Here is a 26,129-nt window from a genome sequence, read left to right as displayed (position 1 = left end):
GAAAGACTTGAATGGAATGATGTCATAGTGGTCGTGCTCAGCCGTAATAGATCAACAAGACCTAAAAACTCAGATGCCGCCCATCAATATATCCATCTTCCCTTCTGATGAGGGAAATATTATAGGGCTTGAGTTTGCTTAGTCAAAGTCTCGTCTCTCTCTCTCTCTCTCTCTCTCTCTCTCTCTCTCTCTCTCTCTCTCTCTCTCTCTCTCTCTCTCTCTCTCTCTCTCTCTCTATCTCTCTCCGCTGTGCTATGGGAGAACAGTGTATGAGCTGAGAGGCGAGCAGGCTTAGTAATGGGAAGGCATTGATTATGGCTGATAATTCAGGGCTTTGATGTGGATAATGCAGCCTCTCTCTTCCTGCACTGGCCATGCACTCCCTGCCCCTGGGGCCACAGAGGATATTGGGTTTACAGACACTTCTCTCTCTCGCTCTCTCTCTCGCTCTCTCTCTCACTCTCGTGTAGTGTCGTGACACTATTCCATCACAAGTCCAGTAGTACTCTAGTTAGTTCTCTTAAATGTGCTTGTTCAAGAGGGATTTTTTCTTTTTGCTCTACCTCATCATAGTTGTCCTATGTGTACGTGCAAACATAACCTCCTCTCTCTCTCTCTCTCTCTCTCTCTCTCTCTCTCTCTCTCTCTCTCTCTCTCTCTCTCTCTCTCGAATCCTTTCTCTCTTGTGTAAATCTTGTGTTCCATGAACCACCCCCCCCCACTTTTCCAACAGCATGTCTCCACTCTATTTATTTAGTTGTGTCTGTTTGTGACTGTGTCCGGAATCATCTGTGTGCTTTTTTATTCTCTCTCTCTCTCTCTCTCTCTCTCTCTCTCTCTCTCTCTCTCTCTGTCTGTCTCTGTTTTTCCCATTTCCCTCTAATATTGATTCATGGGACTACATGCAAGCTAGCTGGACCAAACCTACAGGGACTGAAGTCCCCCCCCCTCACATGAACAAACTGCTTAACTGTCTCTCCTTAAAACAGGAGAGATATATACTTGAAGGCATATCCTCCACCACTTTCCTTCCTAGTTGTTCTTCTTTTCAGAAAGTTAAAGGGGAATTCCACTGACTTTTCAAAATCATTGAGATGTAGACAAAGTCACTAAGAACAGGTTGATGTGAAGTTGTAGAATTGTAGCAAAAGCAGCTCAGATTTCTTTACAGTTGATTTGTTGGGAAGAGGTCTCAATGCCTAATATAGCCATAATTCACATGTAGCCACTTTATTTGCTGTACAAAACCACAAGTGAACCATCTTCTGAGGTTTTATTTGTGAAGTTGATGGTAAAATAGGGGCAAATCTGAAATAATAAGTTTTCTTTGGGGAATAGTTTGCTTTACTCATCCTTATCATCATTTTATCATCCTCTCTGCCATGGATGGTTGTAAAACAAACCAAAAAAACCTACATTTTAGGCAAAAGCGTTGTCTCAAATCTATCACAAAACACTCTCTGTCTTTTTTAGAGTTTTTAGAGGCATTAACAGTTCAGATGTCTTGTTCCTATCACTACCACTGTGAAAAATTCAGACTCCTTTTCACCAAATTTAAGTTTCAGTAGGGCTACTACTGTTTTAGCTATACTATATTGCCAAAAGCATTCAGTCACCCATCCAAATCATGTTCCAATCACTTCCATGGCAACAGCCTAGGCATGCAGACTGCTTCTATAAACATTTATAAAAGAATGGGTTGCTCTCAGGAGCTCAGTGAATTCCAGCATGATACCGTGACAGAATGCCACCTGTACAAAAAGTCCAGTTGTGAAAAGTGGAAACGAGTGGGAACGACAGCAAATCAGCCACAAAGTGACAGAGCGGGGTCAGCGGATGCTGAGGCGCATAGTGAGCAGAGGTTGCCAGCTTTCTGCAGAGTCAATCGCTAAAGACCTCCAAACTTCATGTGGCCTTCAAATTAGCTCAAGAACAGCGTAGAGAGCTTCATGGAATGGGTCTCCATGGCTGAGCAGCTGCATCTAAGCCTTACATCACCAAGCGCATTGCAAAGCGTGGAATGCAGTGGTGTAAAGTGCCGCCACTGAACTCTAGAGCAGTGGCGACGTGTTCTCTGGAGTAATGAATCACGCTTCTCCGTCTGACAACCCGATGGATGAGTCTGGGTTCGGCAGTTGCCAGGAGAATGGTACTTGTCTAACTACATTGTGCCAAGTGTAAAGTTTGGTGGAGGCTGGTTAGTTATTATTACAGTGTAGGGTTGTTTTTCAGGAGTTGGGCTTGGCCCCTTAGTTCCAGTGAAAGGAACCCTTAGTGCTTCAGCAGACCAAGAGATTTTGGACAATTTCATGCTCCCAACTTTGTGGGAACAGTTTTGTGACAGCCCCTTCCTGTTCCAACATGACTGCACTGCTGTTGGAACAAAACCTCCTATGTTGCATGTTGTTTTTTAGTTTTTGACTGTTTTAAAATGCCTGTTGTCCTTTACATGTGTGTAAATTTCATGATGAATGGACCAAAGAAACGGCCCAAAATTACAGTTCAATTGACATGCATTAAAAGTGAAGTATGTTTTTTGCTTCTCCTGTAGAGTCATAATTTTGGAGCAGTGATGTGTATGATTCAAAAATGAAACTTGGGCAAGCTTGTCTTGGCTGATCAGCTACATCTGGAGTAAGGGTAATATTGTATGCATGTGATTATACCTTATAACCATAACCTATTTTCCAGCCTGTATTCCATGATAATGACCTTCACGATAGCACAATTTTAATGATGGTTTGTGTCACTTTTAATGCACATATGCTTCACACAATGCTCTTGTAAAAGTGTGGAGCCATTGGTGCTGTGTTGAACACTTGATCGTTTACCCACATGCCCTCCTGGGTGGGAGTAGCAGAGATTTCTGACCCTTTTAAAGCTCTGAGTCAGCTTTTGGGCCTTTTGGAAGGCCTCATCTACACTGTACTCACACAGAGACAGAAAGAGAGAGTGAGTGAGTGAGAGTGTGAGTGGTTGGACAGAAGTGCTAGCTCTCTAGGTTCATATTTCCTTGCTCCGCACTGCACTTCAATAATTAATATTCATAATTGCATATCATGTCAGCAGAACACCCACGGCTTCCTCTTGGAGAGGCCTGATCGGATCACCTACATCAGATTCCGCAGAGTCACATCAGCATATATTCATCTCATTAGATTACACTACTCACGCTCCGACTTTATCAGTTAGGAGGCAGAAGCTCGCCTCTGTGGGGTGCTAGAACTTGGATCAGCCAGTTGTGCATAAATGGAAAAGAAGAAAGTCACATTTTTTTAGGTAAGAGCAGTTGAGAGAGAAGTAAAGGTGCCATGTGGCAGTTTGCTCTCCTCCACCCTTATGCAGCCCCCCTGCCTCAGTGCTTGCAATGGAATTCAGTGTGGGGAAGTCTTGGGGCCCAGCTCTGTAGCCTCTATCGACCCTTTTACCCCCATAACCAGGGCCCCTGTTGAGGATTACTGGAGCTCCTCATGAACACGCAGGCATGCACAGGCACCCCTCACAATGAGTTTTACCTGGGTGGTACTGTAATTTAAGTGATTACCAAGGAGATCTGTAAATGATGGTTTTCACGTGTCTAATTCTTGAGAGAATGACCTTATGTAAATGAAGCTGGAGCGTCCTCAGTATTAGTAGTAGTCCTGTTCAAATTGCTGAAAGTAATGCAAGAACATGATAAAAGCAGGCAAGAGGCAACACCTCTTCTCGGAGGCTAGATGCATATACTTGATATGCCCAAAAGTATGTGGACACCCCTTCAAATTACTGAGTGGTTCTTCAGCCACCCCCATTATTAACAGGATTATAAAATCAAGCACATTGCCATGTGATCGCAAGTAGAATGGGTCGTGCTAAGAGTTCAATAACTTTAAACATGGCTGTCATAGGATGCTACCTTTTTCCACAAGAAGTTTGAGAAATTTCTGAGCCGTTGGTTCTGCCCCAGTCAATTGTAATTATTATTATTATTATTATTATTATTGCAAAACAGAAGCATCTAGGAGCAGAAACAGCTCAGCCATGAAGCAGTAGTCCACGTAAACTCACAGAGTGGGGCTGCCAAGTGCTGAAGTGCATAGCGAATAAAATTGGCTATTCTTTGTTGCGTCATTTACTATAGCATTCTAGCAGCAGGAGCTTCATGAAATGGGCAGCTGCACACAAGATCGCTATGCTTAATGCCAAGTGTCGGCTGGAGTGGTGTAAAGCACACTGCTACTGGACATCTGTTAGTCTGATGAATGAATCTGGGTCTTAGTGCCAGCAGTAAAGTTTGGTAGAGGAAGGATACTGGCCTTTCCCATTTGACTCGATTCTGTAATTAGTTACCAGCAGGGCTTGAATTAAAGGAGAGTCAGGAGCATCTTGGCCTCCACGAAAGAGAATTGAGCTCCCCTTAAAACAATCATATCTGGTGTCTGTTTATGTGGCTTTAATTGTGCTTTGTTATGAAGCTATGCGTATGCATATCTGTACATTATAACAGACTTGTCTTGAAGAGACCCCTGTCAATAGCCAGAGTGTATTTTGAACACTGGTTTCCAGGTTTAGTGGTTTTGTCTGTCTACAGGCCTGAAGATGGACAAAAGCATAAGAACCAGCATGAATGTCTCTCATTTGCTGGCTCACCCTCCTGTGCCATTGCCTGCGATCTGACCCGCCCACCCGGCCTCTCCAAAGAAAGCTGCCCATCTGTCAATCTCAATTTTTGATGGATGGGTGAGGCTTGCTTTGACACTTCCCATGTGTCAGTCTTCTGCTGCTCCTCTTTTTCCACTCGTCAACCTTTGACCTCTTGAGTGGGTGAGGTGCCTAATATTATCTCCTTCACTTTTCTCTCCTTGCTCAGCCCGCTTCAGTCTGCCTGCTAAAGTTGTCATTGAGTGATTTGAGGAGAGGCCGAAGCATACGCTGTTTATTGGCATATGTGTGTTATTATTGGAAATGCTGGTGTCTGGAGGTGCTTCCTCTCCTCCTCACTCGCCGTCTTTCAGTCATTCACTTTATCGCACCATCTCTTCCTCCTTTTCCACTTTATCTGATTGTGAGATAACGGAAAGAGACGTATGACCGGGTCTGCTCTGTTTTAAAGATGTGCTTAAAAGGGCATGCTCTCTCTCGCTGTCTGTCTCTCTTGCTGTCTGTCTCTCTCTCTCTCTCTCTCTCTCTCTGTCTTGCATTCTCTCTGTCTTGTTCTCTCTGTCTATCAGGACTCAATCATACTCAATAATGCTGTCTGTCCCCTAACTTCACCCCCCCCCCCCCCCCCCCACCCCCGTCCTGGCTCTCTCTCTCCGTCTCTGTCTCTCCCTCCTCCACAGGGCCCTTGCTGATGCACTCCTGGCCATTAATAAAAATTTTATACATAGTCAGGAAGTGCATTTGCAGTGGGAGCGGCTGGAGGCTCTCAGGCCGGCAGGAAATGAACTGCTGGCCGGCGGCCAGGGCGGCTATTCCGAGGGGCCGCGGGCCCGACCAATCAGCTACAGCAGCGCTCACTTAATGGAATACGGATACTTCAGGCCCAAACTATCAGCAACAATTACAGCAGGGTGTGAAGCTTAGAGAAGAAGCCATATGTCTGTGTGTGGATGTGTAGTTTGATACAGGTGGTAGAGTTCATCTTTTAGGGGGCTAGGGGGGCTTATGTGCTTTGGTATGTGTGTGAGAGCATGATTCTTCATGTTGTGATCGTAATCTGTGGCTGATGATGTGTAGGTATCTCCACGTGTGCACAGAATGAGGGGCTGGACTCGCAGAATCTTTCCAAAGACAAAAAAATGCACAAAGGACCCCTTAACCTCTTAACCTGGAAAATTCCACCGATTTTTAAAAATTTCTGCATAACTAAATGTTTAAAGGTGAATTCATTCAAACTGGTTTAATATAAAATCCTCTGATCTAGTGAAACTGACCCAAACTACCTCACAAAAATTATTAAATGAAATGGTTATGAATATGCTGACTGATGCCTGAGACATTGTTGATCTTTATCGACACTACATATAAACACTCAAAAGACTTGTGTAGGTTCACTGGTGGTTTTCAGTAGTTAATAAAATGGCTATATTTGTGTTGTAGACATTGTGACCCTGGTTCCCATCACCACCACTGTAAAGATACCAGAGCCTGTAAGTTTCTCTACAATGAACCATTACATATCAAACCAATCTAAATTACTGTTTACATTGTAATGATTGAATTATGCAAACTTTTTTATCAGTGGAATTTCCCCTTAAACCACACAGTTCCTCACACTCAGACCTACAACACCATTCAAACATTTGTAGAAGTTTCAGATTACTACCATTAATAATATAAAACTTATTTATAATATTTTATTGTTTATTAGAAGATACTATTTTTCCGTGTCATAATTTCTCGTTTTTCAAATACTTTCAATTGTGAATAAACAATTTGTAAAGGGAGGAGGGGGTTGGACCGTGGGTTATGATGGACCTGACTAATCACGGATCTCCCTGGATGGGGGGCCATCCTAAAGCCTCGGAAAAGGATTGAATTTTGCTGTTCTCAGTTATTATAGAAATGAACAGTACAAGACTGTGTCTTCCTGCTTATCTATATGCAGATCTGTAGATATCTAAATATAACTAGTAGTGGGCAGTATGGGTTAAAATTAAGGTAAAAAGTATAATGAAGATTGCTCACAGTTTTAGTAAATAATCACAGTATAATGTATTCATGTTTATGTTTTTCAAATAAAACAATTTAGAATGTTTAAGTAAACCTTCTTTGTAGATTATTAATGGTGTATTATTATATTAGATGTCCTTTCACTTTTAATAAGAACCACATTTAACAACTGAAGTAATTGTACAATATTTGTATTGTTGGGGACTGGTAGAAACAGAAATTAATAGTATATGGACACATGTTTATATTGCTTTCTAACTCTAAAGGTGAGTGTATGTAAAGCCCAGAGTGGCTTCTCTGAAATATGAAATGTGGCAAAACCAGGGCTGAATGTTGTTTTACATGCAAAAGTCATTTGTCTCATATGTGTATCTCTAATGCTCAAGCTTTAATCTATCAGATGCTGCTGGATTTTAGTAAATATTACAAGCCATTCACACTTTCAGTTTTAGCTGAGAAGCTGCGCAACTTTTCAGTCTACGAACCTACAAACCTACATGGCCTACCACAGTGTTCCCTGAAGCAGCTGGCTGAGTGAAGAGAACCATAGGTGGTGCACATGGAAAGCAGGCTAGTCTCTATGCTAGATTAATCGTTAACAGCTAACCCCAAGAGACTGGCTTTTTCTTCCACTCTCTTGTCCCCCATTAATTCATTAACTCATTACAATCTGATGTTGCTCCTTTGAAAATAAACTTGACTAACTTACTTCATGCTGCAACTCATTACACGAGAGGTGAGAGAATTAACGCTATCTCCATTTATTTGCATATTGGTATGATGTTAACATCCCACTACAATTTATAACAGTTCAATCCAAGAATTTCATGACAAGAAACTCCTATAAATAGATAGAACTGGTTAAATAAATAGAACTAGTTTATTATTCATCAAAATGTAAAATTTTTATTATCATGTTATGACTTATTTTTGTTCCCCAAATGCTTTAAATTGTGAATAGACAATCAGCTTACATTTTGGTGTCTTGTTTATAACTGTTTGATGTACATTGTTAAGCGTATTCTAGTTCATTGAATGGCAATTATTAATATGACTAGTGATTCCAAACCTTTCAACGGTAGTGAATCTAACTTACGTACATTTTTCATAGAAACTACATCATCATACAGAATCATTTACAGTAGTTACCTAATTGTCTTAAAAATAATATCTGAATAATTAGTCTGCAATTTAAGGGACTAATACAAACGCGGAGAAGTTCCGGTTATTAAAAGCAGTGAAAAAAGAAAAAACTACTGTTTTCAAAGAAAATCTTCATTATCACTTTATTAATCCTGCAGCCTGTTTATCTCTTCTGCACTTTACAGCCAATCACAGAGAGCAATAGATACATTCTGAGTGATATTTTGGTGCAAGACAAGTGTGAGGCCATTGCTAAATAAAGATATTCAGTTGTATGCAAACGTTTGGGTGCCCCTGGACAATGACAGTGGAAAAAGAAGTTAAGTGAGAAGAAGTTACACATACTCCATGAGGAACACACTTCTGCACATTTTAATCCATGATTACTGTTTAACATATTCAGGAAAAAACAAGACATACAATGTAGTCTGGGGAAAATTTATGGCACATTTTATATATTATTTATGTTTTTTTTTATTTGTTCCCAGTAGAGGTGGGTTACCTTAGAAAGTTAACAAAACATGTCATTCAAGCAGGCTGTTGAAGTGTTTGCATATAACTGAACTTTTTCTGCAACAGCCCTCGTTCTTACAGATGTTCTTAAAGGGGAATTTCCACCAATATTTCTTAAAAGGATGCAATCAGAGTCATTCAGTGAAATCTTAGTCAGGATTGTTCACAGTGGTGGTGATAGGAACCAGATGTCTAAAAAGTTTAATGCCTCTTCAAGCTACAGAAAGATTTTACACTTAAACAGTTACAAATATGCTGCCTGATGCCTGAGACATTGGTTTATGATGGGTTTGAGAAGCTTCTGGACTAAAATATTTTTCTGTAATTCCATTCATGACAGAGGGGTACATGCAGGATGGTGTAAGGCAAAACACTCCCCAAAGAAAATGTACTTTTTTCAGATTTTCCACTATTTTACCATCAATGTCATTGTGTAGGTTCACTGGTGGTTTTGGACAGTGAATAAAGGCCTTATTTGTGTTGTAGAAATTGTGACCCCTGGTTCCTATCACCACCATTGTAAAGAAACCAGAGCCTGTAAGTGTCTCTACAATGAACCATTACATATCAAACCAATCTAAATTACTGTTTACATTGTAATGATTGAATTATGCAAACTTTTTTATCAGTGGAATTTCCCCTTAAACCACACATTTCCTCACACTCAGACCTACAACACCATTCTGTTTTTCTACATCATTCAAGTTTCTCTACAGTGAACCACTTCACATGAACCCATTCTAAATGGCTTAGTTTACATCCCAACCACTACATTCTGCAGTGGGAAAAGAAGGTAAATGTAAAAATCTAAAGGTTTGGGAAGAAAACATTAATCTTAACTTTTCTAAAGTCTGAAGTAAAGTAACAATAGACATAGATGATGACATTGTTTCTTAAGACACTTTTGTGAAGCTGGCTTTGTGGCTGTGTGATGGTGAGTGGGGGAGTGGAGAGCAAGGGGTGAGGAAGAGAGAAAGGAGAAGAGCGAGTGAGGCCTTAGAGGAGGAAGGTGGGGGGCTCTAATTCTGATCAGATGCAGATGGTGGTGTTTATGTAGCTCTGTGGTACAGAGGGAGAGGATGAAGGAGAGCCTGACTGCTTGTTTGGAGGAATAAGGAAGGTGTGTATGCGGGGGTCCAGTTCCTTCTAGGAATCCGGCTGAATGAGGGGCTGGAGAATGAGGGTCTGAGGCGTAGAAAAAATGCAGACCAGAGAAAGAGCTGCGAGAGAGATCACACATTTTTGCAGCTTCTTTCCATTATACACACACCCATACACACATTCCATCAAGTCAAAAAAACATTTTCTTATTAATTACATGACTTTCATACAAGGCCTTCAGACATGGCCTAATGATTTCTGTAAATAAAAAAATACATGTCTGTATTTTTCTAGTTCATTTTTATTTAATGCAGTCATATTGCTTGTTGTATTTAAACTCTGCAAGCATTATATATGTAATGGTGGGGAGCGAGAAGGCAGATGCATATGTGGAGATAAGCAACTTTTATTAAGGGCAAATCCAGGGTCATGGTTGAGAAAGTCCAGGTTCAAGTGACCAATACGTAGAGCAGGAGGGACAGACATTGTATAATAAACAGGTACAAACAACAGGGCTGGAAGAAAAACAACATACATCAAACCTCAAACATCAAACATCCCAAGCAAAGACCAGCAATCACACAGGGCTAAATACAAGAAGGCTAAACAAGGGATAATAAATAATCAGGGGCGGAGTCACAAAACAAGGGGCCAGACAGGGGATCAAAACAAAAAGCATGTGGACTAGACCAAAACACAACACGAACACATGGACAGGACTGGGGGGGGGCCCATCGTGACAATGCATAGGTAATCATCTTGCTTGATTGTTAGAAACAAAAGGGCTAAAGTCTTAAACCACTCAATAACGATCTGCCCAATCAGTTTTTTTTTCTCTGCGATGTCTAGGTAGATGCAAGCAAGTGAGCTCCCATTCGGTTAGGGCAGGGGTCGACAACATGCGACTCTTTTACTGCCCTGTTGCGGCTCCACAGGAGAATTAGATTTTTAGGTAAAAGTAAAATTTATTTCCTTTGCACTAAAATAAATTTTAACACACTAACACAATTTTAATACTAACCAGTCTAAAACACTGGCATTAATGCAGCTTATAACATTTTATAAGAAAATGTTATAACTGTTAATTCCCCAGCCTTTGTCCCTGAAGGCTGCCACGCAGACTGCTGGTCATACAGCAAAACAGACAACAGTCTCGTCTAGGTAGTAGCTAACGAAATGACAAAAGAGCAAGATTTAAGATGAACATTGATTTGGAGACTCATTTGCATTTATACACACTCATCTGATATCCTCATATGTTTAATCTGCAATGAGAAACTGTCAAACACTAAAATGTTGCAGAGCTTCATGTTTGCCAGCTTGTTTGAATTTTCCCATTCCACCTTGAATAGTGCAGCAGTTGCATTCAAACACCACAGGCACCATTTAAGGTGGAATGGGAAAATTTGAACAACAAACTGGCGAATGAAAATGTTGAGAGACATTTTACACAAAACTATTCTACTTTTGAGGAAAAGTTTCCTGCTGGAGATGGGAGAAAAGTGGCTATAGCTGAGCTAAAGCTTAACAGTAAGTCTGCGTTTTTGTTTATATTTTTTAGCCTATACTAGCACATTACCACACAATGTGGTACAAACATATTTACAGCCAAGAGGGTAAAAACGTGACTTCAATAAAGTAGATTGAATGGAAGAATTTACAATATAAGAAATTGTATTCCATAATGCCATTTTGGAGCATTTCTATAGGTCCATTCATACAACAAATGATGTAGAAAAATATGTAAAAATTGTGTAACATTTTTTTACACTATTTTCCTAATTTTTTCTTGTTTTTGAGATTTATATGCCAAACTGAAGGCTTTTATAATCAGAGTTCACCTCTGCTTTTACATCACTTTCAATATGACAAACATATGTTATTCTGTCTTTTTAACTTTCTCATTGCACACATGCTGAAACTGAAACTGCAAACCATTCTACCCATACACACACACACATGCACACACACACACACACACACATGCACACACACACACACACACACATACACACACACACACACACACACACACACACACACACACACACATGGGGTACACAGCGCCGGCAGAAATGAATGACTTTGTCAGCTGTGTGCCGGTCATTAACCAGGCCATTTAACATTGATCCTGTCATGGCCCACCACGGCCCCTCCCTCCTCTCTGCCAGTGGGATCAGGAGCTGTGGGCCGAAGCAGTGGGACATAGTGCCGCAGGGGAGGCATGACTAGTCGATACATACATACATGGCATGTATTTTTTTTGTACAATACACAAAGATACACATTTGTTAGAATACATTTGGAAGCACTTGAACCCTCATTGTTTTTTTTTACATAAACTGAAAACGCCTTTTGGCTTTACATTGTACATTTAATTATGAATTGACCTAAAGAAATGTCCCAAAATGACTTGGGGGGGGGGGGGGGGGGGGGGGGTGGTTGGGGGGGCCTGTTTACATTGACTCACAATAAAATAAAGTGTGTTTTTCCTTCTCCTGTAAAGTTATTATTTTGGAGATAGAGTCTGATAGCAGTGAAATGTTTAATAAATAATAACTGGTAATAATTACTGGTTTAATGAATATTAACTTAATGAATAATAACTGGTGGCATCTGTTTCTGGGAAAAGCCCTGTCCATCAATAAAGGAGCCAATCGGCCTTTTTTTAAATTTAATTTTATTTTATTAAATAATAAACTGTAGTTGTTGATGCATAGCAAATAGCAACAACTTGTCACAAAATTACTATGAGTAGCTATTTGATCAAAGAGATTAGGTCAATGTTTTTCCAAAATGAGGCATTCTTTATATTCATATAGGCCTATAATTATTCTCTATGCCATACAGTCTTATTATTATGGAGTAATTATTAACTATTATCTACAGCTCTATTCATCAGCAAAAATGTCTCAATCCTTACAGCTGCAGAATCTTATCATCATATGACACTTATGCATAACACTTACAGAACATATTGGTCCACGAATAAGAATGTATTGATATTTAACTGATGCTTTCATCGCAGTGATTTAATACAGAGACTAATACTTAACACCTCAGGAAATAATGATGTGTATATGTTAAATAAAGAACTGAGTCACATATAAATAGCCATTAATAATGGTAATCGTTAAGCATTTCCAACTCATTCTTTTAATTAATAGCATGACTTGATATATTATTAAGACCCTAATGCATAATGTCTAGTAGGTTAACATAAATTATGAGCTAATAACCAATAAAGTAAGCTATAGGAAAAAAATCAATGGCCTGTATGCAGCAATATAGCCTCACGAAATATAGTGTCAAACATTTTTTTTCATTAAAAAAAATTGATGATTAATGGATTGTTAGAAACAAAAAGATATGAACTTTTTTTTTCTTTGGCTGTTTAATAAAATGCAGTAATAAAATTGTATTTAATTCAATATTTTTTTTGGTTTCAGTTTCATGAAATCACAGTGTGATGCTGATTTAATATATCAGTAATAATGTGTCAGGGAAAAAGTCAGTTTGTAATGACAGATTTGCTAATGATACATGATAAAAGTTTCTAAACACGTTTGTTCATCATTAGTCATTATACTTATATGCCATGTAATTTGTCTGAATTCTTCATTAATTCATCATGTTTTGCCCCCCAGGTAAAATCATGATGTAAATATATTTTAAAATCATCAATGCATTTATATATCATTACCATGCACAAGGAGTAAATCATTTATCATTGAAATCACTGTAAAACATGGCACAGTATTATCAGTGAAGAGCATTTATTGAAACACCTATGCAAGTTAACCAGTGTTATGGCTTTTGTGTCCAATTTGTGTGGTGCTGAAACACTGTGAACGGAAAAGTCTCCTTTAGGCCACTATTTGGTTTTAACTAAAAAAGATCTCCTCCCAGAGGGACCATCCCCCTGCACTATATGCACACACACATGTTAATTAACATATCAGGACATGCTATTAATTAACAGAATGCGTTAGCAATGTTAATACTTATTGCTAACCCATTACTAATGGCTATTCATATTTGATTGTTTTTCATTAACATATACATTAATTCTTGATGTATTAAGGTATGTACTAGGGTATGTATTTTTTCACTGTGGTAAAAGCACATGTTAAGGATTAATACTTAATGTTTATTTGTGGACCAATGATACCCACTTCTATTATACATTCATCCGGTTTTATATTGTTGAAAACAGTGACTTTTAAACATAGTGTGTCAGCTTTCAAATAGAGGTGAAACAAACTTTGACTCTCTCATAGCCAGAAAAAGAGAAAAAAATCCCACTGTCAATTCCCGACATCCAGGCACAAACAGACGTGAATAAACAAATCGAGACGCTGGGGGAAAAGAGAGGGAAACAAAACATGGAACATATGATTTACTCAAGAGAGAGGATGTATGCATCCTGATGCACACACACACTGTTTGCATCACACAAGGAGGGGGGAAGGAAATTGTATTTTACCTCTGGAGCTGCAATTTGGTGTGACAACTACATTTAATAAGGTATATATTACAAAAGGGGTTAAATGTTACTTAATCTGTCGTGCATTGTGTATGTTACAGTTAACATGCGTTGTTGGTTATAAGGTCAGCAACATTATGCAAATGATCTAATTTAGCAACATACACTACACAAATTATATGAATTATGTAAGGTGTTTGTGTGGTAAATTAAGTCACTGTGTCACAATATACTTTTATAGTAGAGATCTCCTCAAACAGTGTTATCCTGTGGGAGACGGTTGAGAGTTAGCTGCTGTCACGTCCATTGGCCTCATTCATAATCTCACATGCAAGACATGGCATGGATTATCCAGTTCACTGGACATTACTGACTGTACATAGTTCTGCAATAGAGAATAGAACCTGCAATGGCCTGTGATCTAGGGTTAGGGTTAGGGTTATATATATACACACACACACACACACACACACACACACATACACACACATATATATATATATCTGTTTTTTTATTTACATTTTTTTATCCATTATGTTTTACATCATTTACTTCATACCAATACACAAAAAAAGACTTGACTGTGCAATCTAGGAATGATGTAAATGTTTATCTGCAAAACATCAGCAAATTACATAGATTATCATTTAATTTTTGGGTGTATTTTTTTCATGCATTTTAGAAGGTTTCTGAAGTGATCTGTTTTCAGAACAAACCTGCAGTGAGAATGGAACTGGTAGTAAATTAGTCAGAAATATGAGGCTAACAAATTGTAAAAAAGGTGTTACTGAGGAAGGGGTGCTATCCTGATCACCTGGAAGGCGGTGCTTTTTAAAAAAATATTTTTTAATGTTTTAATATTTCTGAATGCTCCTTTGCACTACCAGACAATTTAGCCTGTTAGCACTATAAACTGTTGCTATAAATGCTACCAATGAAGGAGGTAGGACTTTCTTAGTATAATGGTTTAACTGGATTGAGTTTAGTGCAGTATAAGAGGTTTTGCTGTTGTTTTTTAAATGACTTCTGGTTCTTTTTCTCTGTTCCAAACCTCAGGAAAAGGAAATATCGTGATGCATATTGAGTATCGACATAATTCTATGTAAGATAGATGTGAAGTACCTCAGTTCTAGATTAGTCATTTGTGAAGTGTGCTTTAACAGCTGAGCTGATGCTGACAGAGCCTCAGGCTGAGGTTGCCCAGGACAGAGAAACCTGATTCACTCTCTAACTCACTGCTCTGTTTGGCCATCCCAGCTATTTCCCTCCACAGGAAGCCAGGAAGCACCCCTCTTCCTGCCCTATTACACACACACACTCACATAAATACACACACGTCCTGTTACCCTGGAGATATCTTCTCTGCACTGTCAATAAGAGGACATAAGTAAGGCAGCAATGCAAATACAGTGGGAGGCGCATCCCATTTGATGCTATGTATTGTTCTCATTTAATGGGCAAACATGCTAGCACATGTGAGGGCTTTCACTCCATGTTTGCTCTCTTGTATCATGCCACAAAATGATTATTTCTGTCAACGGCGTGGCCCGTGACTAATTCAGAGCCTTCATCCGAGAGTTGTGGGGGGATGTGTACAGAGTTGTGCTGCTCAATAGTTGCTAATCTCACCACAAGCATGTCGCCATTATGATAAGGTCTCTTGGTATCTGTTGGCAACAACAGAAGTAAATAGGATAGGAACATGGGCTGAGTTCCAATCTGACATGCAATAGAACGTCTCTGAATTATTCACTGGGGTAAGATGTGAGCCACTCTAGGACAGCTGCTGGGCGGCACATACGCAAACAACAGAATGTGAAACCAAATGATCATGCAAGACTGACCTAAAAATGTGTAAAATGTGTTTTTTTTTTACATTTACTGTCATTACACAGTGTTCCCTAAAGTTCTATTTCTTTGTGCCATGATAGACACTTGAATGAGGGTGCATTAAACGCAGGATAAGACAAATTCCGCGATTGTCTTACAGGCGGTTATTAACCTCAGAAATGTGGCGTTCATATCACTTTACTTCTCCATAGAAAGGTATGTCAATTTATCTTTGTCGCAGTTGCCATGGTTAAAATTTGAGGATGTGTCCAGAATGGCTGGCAGAGTCCAAGCTGAATAAGCAATATAAATATACATATAAATATTTTTTAGAAGAATTCCTTCACAAATGTCAGAGTACAGTAACGTGAGCTAACATCTACAGAGTGCTAAAATGATGGATGGGAGAAAATAACTATACCCAAAATGGTAGATCAGCCATGTCAGCTTGAGATGCTAACAATAAGCAAGTTAGCAAAAAGCTAATCATGCACATATCAGAAGGGGGCATGTTTATGTAGAGCAGCTCCGATGTAGACATTTTCTACAAATACCAGTTCCAGTCAATGAACATTTACTCCTTGCTGAGCTCTCAGGTGTGACAGCCTCAGGGGGAAATCTGAAAACTGTTCCACTAAAAGTGGCTGGGAACAGAACTGACATGAAAGCACAAAGTTCCTTCAGTGTAGCGCTAGTCAGCAGCAGTGACCTCTGTATAACAAAATCTATTCTTTCACTCCTTTTAATAGTCCAAACCCATTTTTCCTTTGCTCCTCATCAGCAGAGAAGCCATCAAAACTGAGGTATTCTATTTGTGCTTTGAGCTTCAACACTTGGGTAAGCTACTCAAGCTGTAGTTGGCCATCATTGTTGTTGTTGTGTTAGCATAACTCTGCAGCGAGTACTTCCAGCAGAAACCATGCAGACATGTGAAAAGGACCTATGAAGTGATTTGAAGGGGTGTTTCATAGGTTAGCATCTTTAAAGTTAGCAAATACGTTGGCTACCAAATTGTTAGCACTTACAAATTTGCTGGTTTGCTAACACGTTTTTTGAAAGAGATGCTAGCAAAGATGTTGGCTGCCAAACATTGTTAGCAAAGTAGCAATGTCAGCAGAAGCTGGTAATCAGGCTCAAATAACATTTGAGCTAGCGATTATTCTTTCTCATGCCATGTCTCCTTCCTTGTTGGTCATTCTTAGTCTAGAAGTATCTTCTTTTTAACTTATATTTGATTCCTTCCTCAGCCCGTCTCTCTTTCTCTGTCTCTCTCCCGTGCTTTAGGCTAAGCTCAGGGAATCATATGGAATAGTGCCTGAGGGGGAGCAAATGAGAGATTGAGTTTCAGCCTGATGATGCCACTTAGCCATTAACTATCTCCAGCAAAACTCCACCAGACCCCCATCACCCCCCCCCCCCACCCCCCCCAACACACACACACACACACACACACACACACACACACACACACACACACACACACAGCCCTCCCCCTATCTACCATTCATATCCGACAACCCCTCCCCCTCCCTCCCTCCGTTTCCCACCCTCTATCTCACTCCCTCCACCTCCCTCTCTCTCTCTCTGTCTGTCATCCTCTCTCACTCACACAGACACATAGCCCTCTGAGAGCGAATGGATGAGCGCAAGAAAGCACTGACCAGAGAGAAGGAGAAAAAGAAAGAGAGCGTGCGAGTGAGACAATCCAGCGCTCACACTTTTAGCTCATACTGAGACTAGACAAACCGCAGATCAACCGCTCTCCAGCTGTATGTGGAAGCGCTCCTAAGCTCTGCTCTACCATTCACTTTACTCTGGGACCTTTTTTAATTATTTTTTGTGGGTGTGTTATTAATTGGGATATTTTGTATGACATGTTGCCTTCTTTTCTGAGAGAATCCTCACTTTCATTTCGGAGTGCTGCTCTTTTTTTTTGGCTTTTGGCACAGTCCTTGAGGAATGATTGAGCAGGGAGGATAGCCTGTACGCGTGGGACCCCTGAAAAAAAAAAAACAAAAACAAAAAAAGTGTCTGAAGGGACAAAGCTGACTGAGTGGCCCCAGCACAAAGGAGAAGGAAGTAAAAGAAATCAAAAGTACTTTCTTGTGTTTCGCAATGGATCTCCCTCCATTCAGAGGTGAGTACTCTTTCCAATTCATGCTGCACTTTCAAATATCTGACTTCACTCTGAATGGTTTGCTCATCTGTGCTCATTTGTGCACATGGTTTCATCTGTGAGTTTCTGCGAGTAGCATGTTTAGTTCAGTGTCCCAAACATGGACTTGGTCTAACTTGGACTTAGCCTGTGCATGGGGCTCGGGGCATGCAGGGATGACATTGATTGTCCTCAAGGTCGAAGCTGTCAATAAAGCCAGTTTGTGCTGGTAGAGACTGGGCGAGAGGATGATAACGGACTGGGAAAGCTCTGATGCCTGAAAGGGGTTTTCTGCACTAGGCAGTGGGGCAGGTTGTGCACTGAGCACTCTAACTGTTTGAAAACCTTTTAGTTTTTTTTTTTAGTTTTTTTTATTGTTTTGCATTTTTTTGGTGAAAATGTGAACAATGTAATTATTCCTTTAGACTAAACTGTGTTACTTATTAGTATTCATAATAGGAAGAAATGCTTCCTCTATGTACTGTAAGGTTATTTAGACATTTCAGGATGTGTTTTTGTTTATTTGTATGTTCTACGTTCTGTAGTATTTCCCAATCATTCCCAAATGTGCACATTCCTTCAGCTTTCCCTCTTTCTTGCTGTCTCTCTCTCTATTTCCCTCTCTCTCTCTGCCTCTCCCCCTCTCCCTCTCCCTCTTCCTCCCTCTCTCTCTTGCCCGAACTGGTCTGCAGTGTCTATTTCAGTCCTTCCTGGGGGTCGGATTCGGCACATCCGGAATCTCATACAGTTTATTGTCATTCAATCCTGCTGTGTTCCCAGAGGGTCCGAAGGGGCTGACCCAGGGTCCTTGTGACTGACAACTCATGGCCAGCCTGAGATTTTGGCTAAGAAAGGCCTCTGGAATTCTCTTCTGACCCCTATGTAGGGCCCATGCCCAGAATGACCAGCAGCTAATCACCTTTCATTCAGTAACTGCCAATCTGCCACTCTATTGCAGCCTCAGAAAACAGTGATAGAAAGTAAACTAGATATGTCTAATAAGAGTTTGACATCTGGTTGGAGTGCTGGTTGGTTATCAGCTGCAGCATCAGTGTCTGGGGTCACTGACAGGAGGTGTTAAAATAGGATTACATTATGATGTCATTGGCCTGGAGCCTTTGTCACCCACCCACCCCTCAGTGACTGAACAGCAATGCCATCTCTTGCCAATTGCCATCCACTCCCACTATTCGCTTTTGGAATGACCTGCCTGACTTCGACTGCATTTGCTACAACATTGTCCGGTGACCCTTTGCAGCATGACTGTTTTCCCCCTTTCTCCTCCCCTATTCGTTTGCCTCCCTTCTCCTCCCTGCTCTGGGGTTTTGGGTTACTCCCAGCCAGTGGTGTGTGGCGATTGTTATGAATAATATGCGCTCCTCATCCTCTTCCTGCCCAGGATTAGGTTACCCTGGCCAAGGATGTGTGCAAGGTACCGGGCGCAAGGAGCCCTGGGGCAGAGCCGCAAGGCACAGCTCACTCAGCACTGATACTCCCAGAGCGCAGGGGCCTGTCTTCAGGTTACCCCTCACGGCAGGCAGGACTGAGTAAACACGGCCCTCTCTTCCCTCTCTCTTTCTCTCCATCTCTCCACACGCAGCTCTTTCCCCTGCTCCCAGGCGCTCTCAGGCCTGTGCCTGCCTAGATGTCTTAACCTGAGACAGGTGCTGGCTTTGAAGCCCATGTTTCAAGCATTTGCTTTTGCCAAAGTATGCTTCACACAGTAATGCTCCACAGGGTAATTTGACTGTTTCTCACACTCGGCTCATTTATGCTTTACAGAAGGGCAAAAGAAGCTCTTTTCTTGCTTCTTAATAATTATAGTCAATTTTTTGTTCAGTGCATCTCCCAAAGCAATGTAATACTGCAAAATAAGCACTCAAATAATGACAGCAGGAGGAAAACTAGGGACTTTTCACTGAGAGTTGTAAGAAATACTGACAGCCATCAAGGCTGATGCTAATTCAATCTGTGTGACCTGTCAACATGCTTAGTGTGCAGTTGAGTTTGCAGTCTTCCTCAGCAGAGGCCGCACAAATGATAAAACCATGAGCAGACAAATAGATGGACTCTTCAGATGCAAGGGCGGAAAAGAAACTAAAACCAAGCAGGAAGTGATGCTTTGGCTGAACGCTGGATTGCAGAAACAGATCCCGAACTCTACCAGAGTCTCAGCTGTTCTCTCAGAGAAAGGATTTAAGTAACAGTGTACACCAGTCCTGCATGTAGTTCATCCTCATATATGGCTGTCCTCATAACCTTCGCACTAACCTGACCAAAGTGCACCTTTCTAGACCCTAAGTCCATTTGCTGTGATGTCTCACCTCATTGAATAGGAGCTCTTTAAGAGGTCGTGGTCAGAGCTTGGGATTGAGAAGATGTAATCTGAGCACAGCAATCAATAGTTCAGCGCACACTGTTAAATGTAAGTGGACTGCTCTTCATTCACCTGTGAATCAACCTTTTTGTTGCCGATTGAATAATGATGTCAGCAGTATTGAGGTTTGAGGTTGTGTCACATGTTCAGTCCACTTCTACTTTTGTCATCATTCAGACACTAGCAGACCATTTTCTTTTGGACTCACCCTAAAGTGCAGTCTGGGGAATGTGGAGCTGGCGAGTGCTTTGGGACTGGGTAGGGAGTGGTAGAGTGCTCTTTGCAGGGGAGAGGGGAGGGGGATCGTCAGGCTTCCTGATGTCAGCGCCTCTCCTACACTGCTGCTGGAGTGTGGCTTATCGATCTGTTGGCACCCTGGCTACTGGGATGAGGTCTAGGGGTTGGATGGGTGGGGTAGGATTGGGGGTTACTGCTCCTACACTACCCTGCTTAGTAGGACATTTTACAAATCTAACACAGCAGCTGAGTTAGGTCTGAATAAAAAGGAGAAAAACAGGTGGAGGTTGTTTATGGGTAACATTGGTTGACATGTACATACATAAAGACCACTGTCTTACCCAAAAATGTGTGCTATATACTTTGAGCAAAATCAGTACTGAGAGTGTACGGCTGTCTAGAAAGTGTGGATTTCAAAATGTCGCAATTTGTGTTTGTGCTGTTAGTCAGATCCCAGGAGTTTAACTTGAGAGCAAAGCTTGATTTTTAACTGCAAGTCAGTGGAAAGTTTCAAATAAACTTCAGTGTAGCCCCTAGTGATAAATGCTCCCAAGCGCCGACACAGTTGAGGAAAACCACATGGAGAGGACATGTGCAAATGCTCTCGCAAATATGCAACCTAAAAGTGCCTGACATGACACAGATGAGCAAACCCAAAACTTCCTCTCTGGTTTGTCTGCAGATGCGCCGTTGGCTGGAAGTCCAATGTTGTTTGCGAAATCAGGCCCCAAATAATGAGCTCATGGAAATGAACAGCAGGCCCCTCCAAACAATTAGATGGACTGATAGGCCCTGACTGCAGCTCTCTGCTGGATTTGATGTAATTACTCTCCAGGACTTCTCTTTCCTCCTCTGTGTAATTCGCAAATGCATTTTGTACTTCCGACCTGGGCCTCCTTATCTCTACTTTATGGTTGGGTGATGGAGGCAGGGGATGGATGCTATCTTACCTTTTTGCTAGAGCATCCAGAGCTCTTGCCAGGAATTCAGCTGAGTGTGCCCCAGATACTTGGCGGACTGGGAGCAGACACTGCTTCCTCTAATTGCTGCCCTTGTGTATGGATTTCCGTTCCTGGTTATGTCAGGCATGGCTCTCCTCTCCTGTCTAATCTCTCTATCAGACCTGCCCTAAAATGCATCTCCATTTGTTCTGAATGATCTTTTCTGAAAACTGACCTCCTTTGGAGAGATCCGGGTTCGTTCATGCAAACGGTGGTTGTGTAACTCAAGGGGTGTGCAGAAAAACATAGACAACCCAGGAGGTTTGTCAAATTTGTGCAATTAGTTTATTTAGAGTCTTGAATGCACAAAACGCTAATGCAGTCCAAGTTCTTGTTGGGGCATAACATCAAATAATGTGAGCAGCATGTTTCTCAATTCCAGGATGCTGATGTTTTCCATGTACATTCCACCAGCCATGTTGTTCCTGTTTATGGAGGATAAGGCTTAACAAAAGAAAAGCTGCAGGGAGGGGCCCTTAGATTCCTCTGAGCAGCTGGGGAAAAGATGCCTCAGGACATTGACAAGTCTTTTGGGTTCCCCTGTTTCTCACAATTCGTTTCTGTCAATTTCTCTGCTCAGATTCCCTTCCCTTGTGTCAACAGCTGTGTTCACCAGATGCTAAATTACAGTGTGATGTCAATGGTTTTATCTCTCCATCCTCTGTGTCTAATAATAGCTGTAGCCTCAGCAGTAGACTATCTAAGTGGTGTGAACAGGGGTTATGTGTGCATAGATTTCTGTTGTTCCCTCTTGTGCCCACTGCTAAAACTTTTACATGAGTCACCTGGTTGAAAAAATCATGATGTTTTGTATTATTGTATCTTTCAGGTTTATCTGATGTACCCTGATAGGCGTGAGCCTTATATCCAAGTCTCTCCCTTGGTGGCCGTAGTGACATTATGGATCCAGCACCTCCTCTCAGGATGGACCGTGATGGCTTGGACCTCCAGCAGGTTTCTGTGTTGTCCATAGACCAGATCCGCTCAATAAGGGCCAGCAATGACTATGTGGAACGGCCAGTGGCTCTAGAGCCTGCCACTCAGGTGGGTGTCTTCTATACTCACGATGAGCGGCATCCTCAGATCCCTCGCAGTCAGAGTCAGCACCAACATGTCCACCTGGCACACTTGAGCCGCTCTAGTACCATCAGCTCCATGTCCCGTGGAAGTGCTGCTTCTGACCAAAGACTTCTTTCAGGATTAACCCCCTCTCATTCTGGCCTGGCCACAGTTGTGCGCTCTCAGCCTAAGGGTGATCTGAAACCAGACTCATTAGGTAAAGGCTTGGCCGACGGAGAGGATTTAGGCTTGCATCTTTTCATCTGCGAACGCTGTAGTCGCTGCAAATGCCAGGAGTGTTGTGCCCCTCGCAGCCTGCCCTCCTGCTGGGCCTGTGGCCAGCGGTGCCTGTGCTCGGCTGAGAATGCTGTGGAGTATGGCACCTGTCTGTGTTGTGTAAAGGGCCTGTTTTACCACTGCTCTGCAGATGACGAGGACAACTGTGCCGATCGGCCCTGCTCCTGCGCCCCGGCTCATGCCTGCACCCGTTGGGGCACCATGACCCTCCTGGCTCTTTGCTTGCCCTGCTTATGCTGCTATCCTCCCGCCAAGCTGTGCCTCACCCTGTGCCAGCGAAGCTATGACCGTGCCACCCGGCCCGGATGCCGCTGCAGCAACACCAACACTGTGTGCCGCAAGATCTCTGCCTCCAACCCCACGCCTTTCCGCAAGACCTTAGAGAAACCAGTATGACACCGAGATGCCCCAATACCCACCACTGCAGCCCCCCATTCTGCATTCCCCTGAGGAGACACTTCTGATCAGGAAGCAATCAGAGAATTCTGCTGAACTTGCTGACCTCTGCCCAACCAATCAGGCCTTCCTGCATCAAGTGCAAAAAAGAGAGCTTTGGTTAATTTTTTTAAATGCAAAACTTGTCTATTTATTTATTTATTTGATTTTTCTGGGTAGAATACTTGGTCCAATGTGATCCATACACCACTTTTGCAGGGAGTTAGCTATCAGAACAAAATTTGGTGGTGTGTTGGGTTAATGTATCTTCTGAGCATAGAAGTCCTGGTGGTCTATGGGGAGTCAAGCTCCATGTTAGAAATCATCCTCGGCATCCAGAATGGACAAACTAGTGGCTGACATTTCATCTTACACAGAACAGGGGCTCTATCAGGGTTAGAAAAAACAGCCTAACCAAAAACAATGACTAAATGAATCAAAACCACTTTGGACACCAAAAAGGGACCATTAAAGGCAGATGAAGCTCATTGAGGAAGGAAGTGTGAGAGATGGTCTTCAAAAGAAAGACAGTGGGATATGAATAGTGGATGTGTGTGAAAGAGATGTAAGGTGTATGCGCATGTGTATGCAGTCGCAGGCTTGTGTCTGCTGTCAGCAGAAGCCTTCCTTTTTATTTTTAGAGAAGCTGCTCTGAAAGACAAAGTGTCTGGTCAGGTTTCCAGCCAAGGGCAGCCTGACGCCAGCCTCTCCCGAGTGCACTCGCGTCCTCACCATTCCATCCCCCCTCTCCTGCCTACTGCGCTTTCCGATTTCCAGTAGCAGAATTCTTGCCCTGTGCTATCTCCAACTGTGCAATGGGACCAAATGCAAATCAGTCATCATACATTCCCAGAACAAAGCCTCAGTCATGGATGGTCCTCACCAAAGACTATAAAACTCCTCTCTTGTTTTTCTGCTGCTTTCAGGGTGACGCATTACGCAAGGCCTTAGCAAAGAACTCTCAGACAAAATGGCCAGAAAATGTCCAAGACCACTTAAGGTTGGAGTACAAAGGAGGAGCTTCAGATCATAGTTTAACCTCAGAACAGCATCAGTGAAAGAGCTACCAAGGATAACCTCTGTGGTCATACAATTATAAGCACAGACTTAACCAATTGGCTTCTAAGTCACTACAGTGTCACTGAGTGGCTTTGGGCACTTTGCAGGACATGAGGACATAGAAGAGCTTGAAACATGCGACAGGAAGACAGAACTGCATTGTGACAGGGGCTTGATCACCTGGCCAGAATGAAACAGAGCACCATACTTGGGAACAAGGTGAAACAGATGCACTGATAATCCAAAACTGGGATAAAAAAATGAAATCAAATCTGTTTCAAGCGTGTGTGTTCTCCCCCTTATATGCACACTGATCCTTGTTAGAGTTCCTTTGCTATATTTTTGTAAGTACGTAGGATTGTTATTGTATTTGTATTTTTATTCTATTTGTTTTAATCTGGTTATTATTATTACCGTTATTTTCTATTACCATCCAACATTAACTTTAAATCAGAGGCCTGACTAACACTTAAAACTAACCTTAAAGCTGGCTTTGTATTGTGGGGGAGAGGTCCTTCGTGGTGAACATTTGCTTTACATTACAGTGCTGTGATCGCCCTATAATGATCTTAATAATTACTGTGTAATTGGGTTGTATTTTTTCACTGTTACAAAATTGCAAACCCTTAGCACATTTGCCTCTTTCATGACCTTAAATACAATCCTCCGAGGCAAGTAAGGGTGGAACTACTATTTAAGTGAAGAGCAACTGTGATTAAATTCGGCACTCATTACACTGTATTTATCCAAGAAGGACGTGATAGCAGCGTAACGTAAGATCCTCTTTGGGGATTTCACATTGTATGCTCATTTTTGAGGTGCAGAGACTCATTTAACATATAACACAAGTTATTATCCTCCTGAAAATACCTGGTATCTGTATTCACCAAACGTCCATGTGTTCAAGCATATTTACTCTTTGGCTTTTATAATAGTTACTGATTCACAGTCAAATAATGCACCTTAAAAATGTCACGCTCTGCTTGATCTAAGAAGCCAGAGAGGAAAAAGTCGAAATTACCCACAATGTGAAACCGTGATGAGGTACCTCTCCTCCATGGTTATATCCCAACAATCTCTCCAAGGAGGGGTCATATTGTAGGGATGGGTGCAGTGTATAGGTACAAGCATTTTACAGGAATGCCTAACTGGTGCTGACCGCAGCCTCTAAGTTAATCACTAAAGGTTTCCCCATATTGTATTCATAAATATTGCTTTGGTACAATTGGCATCTTGTAAGTTGTGAAAGAATTAAAGAAGAATATATGGACATATATATAGAAATCTATACAAATGAATATATTATATATATATAAAATATATATATACATTTTACACATTTTCTTCTGTTGCCGACAAGTTATCGATTAAGTCACAGATATTTATTTAAATGGTTGCGAGGAAAGATAAATATTTATTTATGGTGAATGATGCGATGAAATGACCCTTGTAATGATTTCAACTTTTTTGTTGGAGTGGCGTGGTGGGTGTGGCCTTATGGCTGAGGACAACAAATAAAAGGAGTTTTCAAATGTTGTGCTTCTGCGTGACTCTTTCTTAATTGGCAGGCGACATCAGTGGTAGCTAGATTATCTGGACTAAGTATTTTGAGATGCTTTTTTAAAGGTAAACATAACCTTGGCATGCACAGTATTGGGCATTAAATATTCAAATGGTAAAAAAGCCTATTGGACTCCTAGCGTTTAATGAAGTAACTCCCATTACTCCAACGTGCTTGACATGGATTTGAATCTAATTCTGTGTTTATTTATTATTTTCTTT

At 41.4% G+C, this 26,129-nt stretch overlaps 1 protein-coding gene across 1 annotated transcript; it reads left to right on the top strand.

Moving 5' to 3' along the window:
* The first annotated feature begins 17,309 nt into the window (after positions 1-17,309).
* Positions 17,310-25,880, top strand: LOC108431288 (protein sprouty homolog 3). Its single transcript, XM_017704328.2, has 2 exons — positions 17,310-17,864; positions 22,327-25,880. Exon 2 carries the CDS (start codon positions 22,398-22,400, stop codon positions 23,247-23,249), a length of 852 nt encoding a protein of 283 aa, XP_017559817.1. The 5' UTR covers positions 17,310-17,864; positions 22,327-22,397; the 3' UTR covers positions 23,250-25,880.
* Positions 25,881-26,129: the final 249 nt, after the last annotated feature.

This window comes from Pygocentrus nattereri, chromosome 16, assembly GCF_015220715.1.
Source record: "Pygocentrus nattereri isolate fPygNat1 chromosome 16, fPygNat1.pri, whole genome shotgun sequence".
NCBI lineage: Eukaryota > Metazoa > Chordata > Actinopteri > Characiformes > Serrasalmidae > Pygocentrus > Pygocentrus nattereri.
This window is presented reverse-complemented; position numbering and strand designations above follow the sequence as displayed.

Bases quoted from the DNA above. Each gene is read 5' to 3' on its own strand.
- LOC108431288 (XM_017704328.2), top strand. From the start codon at position 22,398: ATGGATCCAGCACCTCCTCTCAGGATGGACCGTGATGGCTTGGACCTC.